The sequence below is a fragment of the Mauremys mutica genome, chromosome 8 (genome assembly GCF_020497125.1).
Source record: "Mauremys mutica isolate MM-2020 ecotype Southern chromosome 8, ASM2049712v1, whole genome shotgun sequence".
Lineage (NCBI taxonomy): Eukaryota > Metazoa > Chordata > Testudines > Geoemydidae > Mauremys > Mauremys mutica.
In genome coordinates this window covers 65,211,193-65,224,103 of record NC_059079.1, presented here as the reverse complement: position 1 = coordinate 65,224,103, position 12,911 = coordinate 65,211,193, and the positions used below count along the sequence as shown (strand labels likewise).

General features: G+C 42.9%; 1 protein-coding gene across 17 annotated transcripts in view; it reads right to left on the bottom strand.

The window, feature by feature from the left end:
- The window catches only part of DNM3 (dynamin 3), a 406,816-nt gene that overhangs the window by 184,199 nt on the left and 209,706 nt on the right, over positions 1 to 12,911 (bottom strand). For all 17 annotated transcript variants that reach the window (XM_045026194.1, XM_045026192.1, XM_045026186.1 and 14 more), the window contains one exon: positions 4,410 to 4,519. In XM_045026194.1, coding sequence (XP_044882129.1) covers positions 4,410 to 4,519 — 110 coding nt within the window. The remainder of the gene's footprint in view (positions 1 to 4,409; positions 4,520 to 12,911) is intronic.

Below are 12,911 nucleotides of genomic sequence, written 5' to 3'. Positions count from 1 at the left end.
ACTCCCCACCAGACAATTCTTTTCCCCATGAGGTGTTGCTCCCCCTACTGGCAGGTAAGGGCAGGAGCCAGCAAACAATGCTCCAGCCAGCCAAAAAAAAAATAAAAAAAACCAGACCAGTTTCCTTCTCTGGCTCCATAACTCCAAAATCTCCCTCCTGGTGTGTCCCTTTTTCACCAGGAAAGAAGAAGCAAGAAGAGGGAGCTGATCTCCCCTAAATTCATGAGAACACGTGGAAGGGGAACTCTCCCTCTGCTTACAACAGAGGGGAGGAAGATGCACTCCTCACACTTCTGCTTATTCAAAGCCCTTCTGATATTCTAGGTGGAATTAGAATAAACTGCTCCTGCCACAAGGAGTCAGCAGAAATTGCAGCAGTTTAATAAAAGGTTCAAATACCTGCCAATAGAGTGAGTCAACCAAAAAGCTCTGCCTCTCTGTTACAAGGCCGTAAGGGTTATTTTAAGGTGGCACAGAAACAATTAAATGAAATAGCACCAGTGCTTAATTTGTAATGAAAGAGGTGCTGGGGCTCCAGCAATTTTTTTTACTTTCATAACTGATGCGACAAGCCCAGAGGTGCTGGGGCTATGAACTGCCAAGCCTAGAGGTGCTGGGGCTCAGCCCCGGCAAGCCCTGGCACAAATTAAGCACTGAATTGCACTATCTGGAATTCCACAGCCATTAGTAAGATCATTAGAGACTATGATTGGTTCCCCTTATTAACTAAAGACAGCTGGAACTGTTGTACAGTTCCTAAAAAGAGGCACATTTGCGACTATAATGCTTGTCCCAAGCTAAAGTACTTGCCTGAAAGAAAAAAAATATCAATCAGCAAATAGTTTTTACGGGAAATAGGTGGAGAGTGGGCAAAACGTTTGTGCTGAAATTCTAGAAGAAAAGTAAACTTTCTGGGAAAGACAGAATTATTATTTTTCGTTTGTTCTTGAACTTTGCCCAGGAGCCTCGGGCTTATTCATCAGTGCAGCCGTTGGATGTGGACCTACTGTTCGTGAGCTTATTATTGGACAGAAAATCCTCTCCCTGGCTTTATTAGCTCTGCTTATGACAGAATGCCAGTCAATCATTATGAAAATGGGAGAGCAAGTCAAATGGCAGTTTCTCTAATACCATTTGCTTTAGCCCCAAACGCTTCTACCTAAGTAAATCAAAAGAGCCCATCTACACTAATATGCCCCTGCATGTGAAATTTAGTAGTACGTATGGTTTAAATACATGGTATCTCTCTACAGCTTTTAATAATTATTTGGTTTGCTGCAAGGCACCTCTAGTTTATTTTTCCTTCTGTTTAGGCAATGTTACTCGGATAAGCAGCATATCCCCCATATTCCATTTCAGTGGTTTAATTTTAATTTAGAAAGCAAACAGAAAGGAATTTAAATTCATTATTTCACAACACAGGCTGTTCATACACACAGAATTACGTTTCATTACATGAGGATTTATCTTCTCCATTAAAACAATTGCCATAGTCTTCGTTCATTACACATTACCAAATCACATTTGATTTCTGTCAGAGAGCTGTTGACTTTTGCAGTAAATCAAAGTGACAGCGATTGTTAGTTTCCTTACTCATCTATCTACAGTCTCCTATTCAAGCCTGTCTATCCTTCTTTTCAGCAAAACTAGGATTTCCCCTAGTAACTGTATTTCACAACTGGGGAGGCTTTCATAAATGGAAAAAATGCAGTATGCATAATCCAGGAAGCTATTGAAATGTACAGTATCAGAAACATATGGTTACAGGAAATACCTTGGCAGTAAGAGGCTGGGAATGAGAGAACAGTCATCAAGAAAACTCTCTTGACTAAAGGGAGACTTTGCTTTAACAATTTAAATATTTTTAAATGCACACTAAGACTTTGCCTAGGCGAGGCACAAAAATTGGATGCTGCTTGAGATTAAGGAGCAAAGTGGAACACAGAATGACCCACATAACATTCTGGGATGTTATAGTAGATGGCTTTACTACTGTTCTTTAATTATCTGTATTTTAAATACTGAAATCCTTGGAGTCAGAGAAACCCTCAACGGGCAAAAATTAAAAAAGGGTGACTTCTTTCTCAGTTAGCAGTATGAAAGGAGTGACTAGACACGGAGTTTATTTTATACTAATAAAAACGTGAACAGTGCAGACTCACAGTTAACATTTCCCCCCCCTCCCCATACCCCCCAAAAAACCAGAAAAATATCTTCACGATCAAGGAACTTTAAAATAAAATGAGATCTATTATACCAGTGGATCTAAACCTTTTCCATCCAAGACCTTCCACCCCCAACCTAGCAAGGTGGGAAGGGCAGGGTGGTCACAACCCCAATACATGTTCATGACCACCAGGCTGAAAACCCCTGCACTAGATCATTTCATTCAAGCCTCAACACCCCCACAATGCTACTGCAGGGTACAGTTCCTAGCGTGAGACAGTATTAGATATTAAACCAATACAACAACACTTAATTTCAGCCAAAAGGGAAGATTTCTAGAAAGATCAAAGGAAAATCGGCTGCATCGTGGTAGCAAAGAAATTGCCATTTTAAATACAGTTTAATAAAAGGATTCCCACGACCAAGGAGCCCACCTCTTCCTGCTATGGAATTCTACTTAGACGACATGATTCTGGCAACTTATTGCTGCACTGTCATGCCCATGTATATTTCAGGATACTTTTAATGCAACTTCAGAATGCAGGAGGCCCAGTCAAAAGCTGAGTGGGTAGTAGCTCTAACAGATTTTACACAGACGTATCTAAAATCCTCACTCCACATTCTATGTGAAGATCTGGTGAAAATGTGAAAAATCACTCTGCCCCCTTTTTGTGAACTGGAAAAGGTAAATGATTTGTTTCTCTCCTTTTTTCATGCAGTTTTCCCATTAATATTTAAAAAGCACAAAATATTCATAACCATTAGCACAACAAAGGAGAATCGTCCCTGTGGAACATAACGCCCCCTGACCCTAGGGGTTGAACTACATACATGCCTGCCTTAAAAAATATTCCTATACTCTGCACAGAATCAATAAAATTGACAAGGATCCATCACTACAAAGTTATCTTCCATGACTGAGCCATGTGTGTAAACAGTTAAATTACATTTCAGCTTCCACAGATCACTTCTCTTACATTTCAGAACAAACAACTTATAAAAAGGCAAAAAAGGTTTAAAAAGCTTTCTGCTGGGTCTAGAAATGCAAACGGTCAAGTGTTTTATCTCATGTTCCTAACGGTTATTTGTGAGATATTTTCCAAGTGCACTGTTTGAAACAGAATACGAATATGCGAGCCCAGTCCAATGGTTTACCAGTTGTACCGCAAGACTTTATGGGGCATTCAAGCATGAGACTCAAACTTAGTCTGTCGCTCCTGAGGCCAGCAGCTGGGAGTGGTTCAGAGATAGCCCACTCAGCCCTTGCGGGAGAGAGTGCCTCATTTTGCTGTGCAAAGATCACTTCTAGCCAGTTCAGGAGCAATAAAAACCGATTCCACAGAGAGTCCTATCCAGCCCTTCTTAGCTGGAAAGACATTTCAGCACATCACAAAGCTTTGGAGGGTGGGGTGAATAAAGAAGAAGATAAAGGACAAGTATTACAGATACTTAAACTGATTTTTTGAAAATAGGACTCCGGAAAATGCAGCTTATCTATTGAAATGCTATAGCCCCATTGAGCCAACTGCAAACACGACTCTTCCCTTTAGAAAGAGCACTGATCACTTGCATTTGGATGCGTGTTGAAGTGTTCACCTTTCCTTTCTGTTTGTATACTAGTCACACTCTCCTGCTTTTTAGAAGCGTATCTCCACAGGGGCATGACACTCTCACCACTCCTTATTCAGAAGCTGCAGGCTAGCTGGAAAAGTGTCAGGTGGAACATAGCTGAATTAAGATTCAAATGAATTAGGAAGACAGAGCTATCTCATTAATTCGTCCCTCAGCTGTTTTTTTAAAAACCACCTACAGTGACTGATGACTAGAGACATATTGTTGCTGTAGAATTGAGGGGCCAATCCTCAACTGGTGTAGGTTAATGTAGCTCTATTGACATCAATGGAGCTTGCCAATTTCAACCAGGATCTAGCCCATAAAGTACAAAAGTCACAGATGGAAGGGCCAGCAACACATAAAAATAGGACAGGGAGGGGATCGATCACAAAAGAACAAAATGACTAACCACGGCCTTGAGTCCACACCATGAATAGTGAGAATGATGTAATGCTAACCTTTGGTGCCCTGCATCAGGATTAAAGCAATAGCACAGAAAGAGATGAGCTGAAAGCATTGAAGAGGTTTAAACTCTCATTTAATGGGAGCACCAAAACTGCAGTCATTTTCATTAAATTGTACATCTTCTTAGACCTATTTGCAAAGCATTGGCTGGCGCCTTCCCTTACCTTTGCTCCGTGTTAAACAAGGCAAAAATATGTTTGCTAGACATGAAGCTCTTTTCAACATCTCGCACTTTCAGGTTGTCCAAGGGAAGCATGTACTTCTTTTCCTTTTCCTATTAAAAATAAATAAAACCACAAATACTGTAATATGTTTCAAAGAAAGCAGACATGAGCATGCTCTAGTTTAGTTAGGGACTATTCTGTTTTCTACCTTGACATCAACACTGCTATCAAAGACTAAAGGAATACCTAAAACAAATTATCTTACTCATAGCTGGGTGAGCTTGGGTGCGTACCAAATGATATAGCCTTCCATCCCTTTCTTTCAGTTAGCTGGAGGACAGTATGATGTGGGACCCTATTCCATTCAACTAATCATATAGGGACAGGTTCTGTAACTTGTACTCAGTTTTAGTAAATGTTAATCAGAGATTATTTAAGGTAGATGAGAATTGTCAGGATCCTGACAAAAGGAAGGAAGGAGAGTAGCAAAATACAGACCCTGCACTTCAGAAAAGCAGACTTAGACTCCCATAGGGAACAGATGGGTAGGATCCCCTGGGAGGCTAATGTGAAGGGAAAAGGAGTCCAGGAGAGCTAGCTGTATGTTAAAGAAGCCTTATTGAGGGAGCAGGAACAAACCATCCCAGTGTACAGAAAGAATAGCAAATATGGCAGGCGACCAGCTTAGCTTAACAGAGAAATCTTCAGTGAGCTTAAACTCAAAAAGGAAGCTTACAAGAAGTGGAAATTTGGACAGATGACTAGGGAGGAGTATAAAGATATTGCTAAGGCATGCAGGGGTGTAATCAGGAAGGCCAAGGCACAACTGGAGTTGCAGCTAGCAAGGGATGTGAAGGGTAACAAGAAGGGTTTCTTCAGGTATGTTAGCAACAAGAAGGTGGTCAGGGAAAGTGTGGGACCCTTACTGAATGAGGGAGGCAATATATTGACAGATGATGTGGAAAAAGCTGAAGTACTCAGTGCTTCTTTTGCCTCGGGCTTCACGGACAAGGTCAGCTCCCAGACTGCTGCACTGGGCAACACAGTATGGGGAGGAGGTGAGCAGCCCTCAGTGGTGAAAGAACAGGTTAAGGACTATTTTAAAAAGCTGGACATGCACAAGTCCATGGTTCCAGATCTACTGCATTCAAGGGTGCTGAGGGACTTGGCTGATGTGATTACAGAGCCATTGGCCACTATCTTTGAAAATTCGTAGCGACCGGGGGAGGTCCCAGACGATTGGAAAAAGGCAAATATAGTGCCCATATTTAAAAAAGGGAAGAACGAACCCAGGGAACTAGAGGTCAGTCAGCCTCTCCTCAGTCCCTGGCAAAATCATGAAGCAGGTCCTCAAGGAATTCATTTTGAAGCACTTGGAGGAGAGGAAGGTGATCAGGAACAGTCAACATGGATTCACCAAGGGCAAGTCATGCCTGACCAACCTGATTGCCTTCTATGATGAGATAACTGGCTCTGTGGATAAGGGGAAAGCGGTGGATGTGATATATCTTGACTTTAGCAAAGCTTTTGATACGGTCTCCCACAGTATTCTTTTCAGCAAGTTCAAGAAATATGGATAGGATGAATGGACAATAAGGTGGATAGAAAGCTGGCTAGATTGTCGGGCTTGACAGGTAGTGATCACAGAATCATAGAATATCAGGGTTGGAAGGAACCTCAGGAGGTCATCAAGTCCAACCACCTGCTCAAAGCAGGACCAATCCCCAACTAAATCATCCCAGCCAGGGCTTTGTCAACCCTGACCTTAAAAACCTCTAAGGAAGGAGATTCCACCACCTCCCTAGGTAACCCATTCCAGTTCTTCACCACCCTCCTAGTGAAAAAGTTTTTCCTAATATCCAACCTAAACCTCCCCCACTGCAACTTGAGACCATTACTCCTTGTTCTGTCATCTGGTACCACTGAGAATAGTCTAGATGCATCCTCTTTGGAACCTTCTTTCAGGTAGTTGAAAGCAGCTATCAAATACCCCCTCATTCTTCTCTTCTGCAGACTAAACAATCTCAGTTCCCTCGGCCTCTCCTCATAAGTCATGTGCTCCAGCCCCCTAATCATTTTTGTTGCCCTCTGCTGGACTCCCTCCAGTTTTTCCACATCCTTCTTGTAGTGTGGGGCCCAAAACTGGACACAGTACTCCAGTTGAGGCCTCACCAATGTCGAATAAAGGGGAATGATCACATCCCTCGATCTGCTGGCAAAGCCCCTACTTATACAGCCCAAAATGCCATTAGCCTTCTTGGCAACAAGGGCACACTGTTGACTCATATCCAGTTTCTCGTCCACTGTAATCCCCAAGTCCTTTTCTGCAGAACTGCCGCTTAGCAAGTCGGTCCCCAGTCTGTAGCAGTGCACGGGATTCTTCCTTCCTAAGTGCAGGACTCTGCACTTGTCCTTGTTGAACCTCATCAGATTTCTTTTGGCCCAATCCTCTAATTTGTCTAGGTCCCTCTGTATCCTATCCCTACCCTCCTGCGTATCTACCACTCCTCCCAGTTTAGTGTCATCTGAGAGTGCAGTCCACGCCATACTCTAGATCATTAATTAGACATTGATCAATGTCTCAATGTCTAGTTGGCAACTGGTATCAAGCGGAGTGCCCCAGGGGTCGGTCCTGGGGCTGGTTTTGTTCAACATCTTTATTAATTATCTGGATGATGGGATGAATTGCACCCTCAGCAAGTTCACAGATGACACTAAGCTGGGGGGAGAAGTAGATAAGCTGGAGAGTAGGGATAGGATCCAGAGTGACCTAGACAAATTGGAGGATTGGGCCAAAAGAAATCTGATGAGGTTCAACAAGTGCAGAGTCCTGCACTTAGGAAGGAAGAATCCCATGCACCACTACAGGCTGGGGACCAACTGGCTAAACAGCAGTTCTGCAGAAAAGGACCTGGGGATTACAGTGGACAAGAAGCTGGATATGAGTCAGTAGTGTGCCCTTGTTGCCAAGAAGGCTAACGGCATATTGGGCTGTATTAGTAGGAGCATTGCCAGCAGATCGAGGGAAGTGATTATTCCTCTGTATTTGGCACTGGTGAGGCTACATCTGAAGTATTGAGTCCAGTTTTGAGCCCACCACTACAGAAAGGATGTGGAGAAATTGGAGTCCAGCGGAGGGTAACGAAAATGAATAGGGGGCTGGGGCACATGACTTACGAGGAAAGGCTGAGGGAACTGGGGTTATTTAGCCTGCAGAAGAGGAAGAGTGAGGGGGGATTTGATAGCAGCCTTTTACTACCTGAAGGGGGGTTCCAAAGAGGATGGAGTGAGGCTGTTCTCAGTGGTGGCAGTTGACAGAACAAGACGCAATGATCGCAAGTTGCAGTGGGGGAGGTCTAGGTTGGATATTAGGAAACACTATTTCACTAGGAAGGTGATGAAGTAATGGAAAGGGTTAACTAGGGTGGTGGTGGAATCTCCACCCTTAGAGGTTTTTAAGGCCCGGCTTGACAAACGCCCTGGCTGGGATGATTTAGTTGGTGTTGGTTCTGCTTTGAGCAGCGGGTTTGACTAGATGACCTCCTGAGGTCTCTTCCATCCCTAATATTCTATTATTCTAATTGTAAGAAAAAACAATACTATTGAAAGGTGCATGGTTTTAAAGCCTTTTTTTTAAAGCACAGGGCTAGAGGGATGTAAATAATGGTAATGGTGACTATTGGTTTCTCCTCAGCACTTGACATTTCATTGAAGGTCTGCGTGATTTCAAGGAATTTCACTGGTGGCCATCATGTGCCAAACATGTCTCCCATGTATTAGTGTATCAAGATACTACTACTATTTTTAGAGTGCTAGTGTGAGCCTCACTAGCCCAAGTCTATTGACCTGGGCTGGGAGGCTTGCTCCAAAATGCTGTGGGGACATACCAAAAGCGCTTTTACAAAGGAGACCCTTTTACAGATGGGGAAAGACATAAAGAAGTGAAGTGATTCACCCAAGAGCTGGGATTAGAACCTATTTCTCCTGACTCTCAGGCTGGTGCCCTCACTCCCTAGATCCTATGGTTCCAAATACATTAGATAAATATGACAACTGAATAGTGAGATGTAATACAGACTCAGAGCAGTTTCTCCAACTAGCAATATCTACTGTCATGCATGGCATAGAGTCTTTCAACTGTTCTGGAGCCCTTACTATATTCAAACATGTAACATTTAACTAGGTACTGAGGAGTAACCTGCAAAATTAATTTAAAGTTGACATTTTAAAAGATAGATGTTGTGGTCAAATACAACACACACACTGCCACACAAGAACATTAAAACATAAGCAACAGAAGTCTACAATATCTAGCAATAGAAATTCAGACTATTCAAGAGTCTAACAAGCCCCATGCTGCAATCTTTCTATACAAAGTTCCATCAATTTGAATGAGATAACTTATGCAAAGAGAGGTTGCAGAAACAAACTCAAATTTCCTTAGTTAACTGAATATGTTCCTTTTACATGCATGTTTTCCAGAATTGCTTTTGTATTTCCTTTTTGAAGTTCACATTTCTGAGTCAACACACACATTAATCACTAAAACATATGTGCATACTTACTTAAGGAAACATATAGAAGCATTTTTATTTATCATAGATGATTAACAGATACAGTTTTTCCTTATAGTTAGAGCCTCACCAAGTTCACAGCCATGAAAAATGCATCATGGACTGTGAAATCTGGTCTCCCGGGAAATCTGGCTATTATAGGGGGACTACAGTATTGCCACCCTTACTTCTGCACTGCCTTCACAACTGGACAGCCAGAGAGAGGTGGCTGTTGGCCAGGCACCCAGCCCAGAAGGATGAGCTGCCACCAGCAGCAGTGCAGAAGTAAATGTGGCATGGTATGGTATTGCCTGCTTCTGTGCTGCTGCTGGTGGCGGTGCTACCTTCAGAGCTGGGTGCCCGGCCAGCAGCTGCACCTCTCCAGCCACCCAGGTTTAAAGGCAGCACAGAAGTAAGGGTGGCAATACCATGACCCGCTTACAATAGCCTTGCGACCCCCCGCTCTCCATAAGCCTCTTTTGAGTTGAGACCCCACAGTTACAACACCGTGAAATTTATGATTTAAATATGTGACACTGTGAAATTCAAGATTTTTAAAATGCTATGACTGTGAAATTTACCAACATGGACCATGAATTGGATAGGGCCCTACTTACAGTCATTGCAAGATATTTTCCAACATACAGAACCCATATAAATAATTTAAACACCCTTTAATGATTATTCTTGTATAAGGAAGATTCTAAGATGAAGTAAAGTACATGGTGTTCTAAAATGTATTTTGGTTAACTGTACTATGGTTTTGTATTATAAATAATATTGTCAATAGTATCGGTACCATTGGGGGGAAAAAAAACTTAAAATGGCAAATATGCAGCTATGCTTGCTTGAGTCCATCTGGAAAATACACCTCATTATATAAACATAGGGAGGGGGAATAGATAATCTTAATATCATAAAACAAATTGTAGGTTTTTTTTTTAAATTAAAAACTGGAGTGGACAAAGGTGTAGAATCATAGAATCTCAGGGTTGGAAGGGACCTCAGGAGGTCATCTAGTCCAACCCCCTGCTCAAAGCAGGGCCAAACCCAACTAAATCATCCCAACCAGGGCTTTGTCAAGCCTGACCTTAAAAACCTCTAAGGAAGGAGATTCCACCACCTCCCTAGGTAACCCATTCCAGTTCTTCACCACCCTACTAGTGAAAAAGTTTTTCCTAATATCCAACCTAAACCTCCCCCTCTGCAACTTGAGACCATTACTCCTTGTTCTGTCATCTTCTACCACTGAGAACAGTCTAGATCCATCCTCTTTGGAACCCCCTTTCAGGTAGTTGAAAGCACCTATCAAATCCCCCCTCATTCTTCTCTTCTGCAGGCTAAACAATCCCAGTTCCCTCAGCCTCTCCTCATAAGTCATGTGCTCCAGCCCCCTAATCATTTTTGTTGCCCTCCGCTGGACTCTCCAATTTATCCACATCCTTCTTGTAGTGTGGGGCCCAAAACTGGACACAGTACTCCAAATGAGGCCTCACCAGTGCTGAATAGAGGGGAATGATCACATCCCTCGATCTGCTGGAAATGCCCCTACTTATACAGCCCAAAATGCCCAATCCTCTAATTTGTCTAGGTCCCTCTGTATCCTATCCCTACCCTCCAGCGTATCAACCACTCCTCCCAGTTTAGTGTCATCTGCAAACTTGCTAAGGGTGCAGTCCACACCATCCTCCAGATCGTTAATGAAGATATTGAATAAAACCGGCCCCAGCACCGACCCTTGGGGCACTCTACTTGATACCGGCTGCCAACTAGACATGGAACCATGGATCACTACCCGTTGAGCCCGACCGTCTAGCCAGTTTTCTATCCACCTTACCGTCCATTCATCCAGCCCATACTTCTTTAACTTGCTGGCAAGAATACTGTGGGAGACTGTATCAAAAGCTTTGCTAAAGTCCAGAAATAGCACATCCACTGCTTTCCCCTCATCCACAGAGCCAGTTATCTCATCATAGAAGGCAATTAGGTTAGTCAGGCATGACTTGCCCTTGGTGAATCCATGCTTACTGTTCCTGATCACTTTCCCCTCCTTTAAGTGGTTCAGAATTGATTCCTTGAGGACCTGTTCCATGATTTTTCCAGGGACTGAGGTGAAACTGACTGGCCTGTAGTTCCCTGGATCTTCCTTCTTCCCTTTTTTAAAGATGGGCACTACATTAGCCTTTTTCCAGTCATCCGGGACCTCCCCCGATGGCCATGATTTTTCAAAGATAATGGCCAATGGCTCTGCAATCTCATCGGCCAACTCCTTTAGCCCCCTCGGACGCAGCGCATCCGGCCCCATGGACTTGTGCTCATCCAGCTTTTCTAAATAGTCCCGAACTACTTCTTTCTCCACAGAGAGCTGGTCACCTCCTCCCCATACCGTGCTGCAGAGTGCAGCTGTCTGGGAGCTGACCTTGTCTGTGAAGACAGAGGCAAAAAAAGCATTGAGTACACTAGCTTTCTCCACATCCTCTGTCACTAGGTTCCCTCCCTTATTCAGCAAGGGGCCCACACTTTCCTTGACTTTCTTCTTGTTGCTAACATACCTGAAGAAACCCTTCTTGTTACTCCTAACATCTCCGGCTAGCTGCAACTCCAAGTGTGATTTGGACTTCCTAATTTCACTCCTGCATGCCTGAGCAATACTATTATATTCCTCCCTGGTTATTTGTCCAATCTTCCACTTCTTGTAAGCTGTTTTTTTGTGTTTAAGACAAGCAAGGATTTCACTGTTGAGCCAAGCTGGTTGCCTGCCATATTTACTTTTCTTCCTACACATCGGAATGGTTTGTTCCTGCAACCTCAATAAGGATGCTTTAAAATACAGCCAGCTTTCTTCGACTCCTTTCCCCGTCATGTTATTCTCCCAGGGGACCTTGCCCATCAGTTCCCTGAGGGAGTCGAAGTCTGCTTTTCTGAAGTCCAGGGTCTCTGTTCTACTGCTCTCCTTTCTTCCTTGTGTCAGGATCCTGAACTCGACCATCTCATGGTCACTGCCTCCCAGGTTCCCATCCACTATTGCTTCATCTACTATTTCTTCCCTGTTTGTGAGCAACAGGTCAAGAAGAGCTTTTCCCCTAGTTGGTTCCTCCAACATGCTTTGTTACACTTAAGTATTTAAGATCATTTTATAACATCTTAATTTCTTTCAAAATGCTTTAAATGTATCTTGTTCTTCCATAATTATAAAAATGGAAATGGCTTTTTTCTTAAATGATTAATTATTACACTTTCCAGGTTACTTTCTATTGCAATGAAATGTGCTATCATTTACTACTATATTACCAGAATACAAGAAGATTTCTGATGAAAGAAAATAATTATTGATAAACCAAGCAATCACATAAGTATGAAAACCAAAACAGAAAGCCATGGAAAAACTATACCAAGAATCCTCTAAACAAAGTTCCAGATGTAGGAAAGTTTTGTAAACATTCAATGCCATAACTGAGTCTCTTCTCCAGCCACCATGAAGGAAGAAATGCCTACTGGAGACTAAGATGTGATATTTATTTACATGGCCTTCCACACCAACATTGAGGCGGAGAGGACAATTCCTATGAAGGGAGACAGAAGGATGTCTATGTTTCAAAGTCCTTCAGAGACAACATATTGGACATGAGAAGCCAGGTTTACAGAACTATTTAGCTCAGGAAAAAAGGCATCACACATCCACTATGATATTCAAGAGATACAAAGCTCATCGCAATTTAAAAAAAAACCCAACCTTCTCCCCCACTCCCCCCCACACACAGAAAAAGGAACTATCACCTCCACCTGAACTACCATCATTCAAGCAACAAGATGAGCCCAACAAGAAGTTAGCCTTAGCGCAATTACATTATCCTGTGGAAGTTCTCAAAGCTCTAACCAGGATCAGATCAGTGTCTGCTAGGTGCTCCACAGCCAAAAGGCAAGGTTACTGTCTGTTACAGCTGTCCCC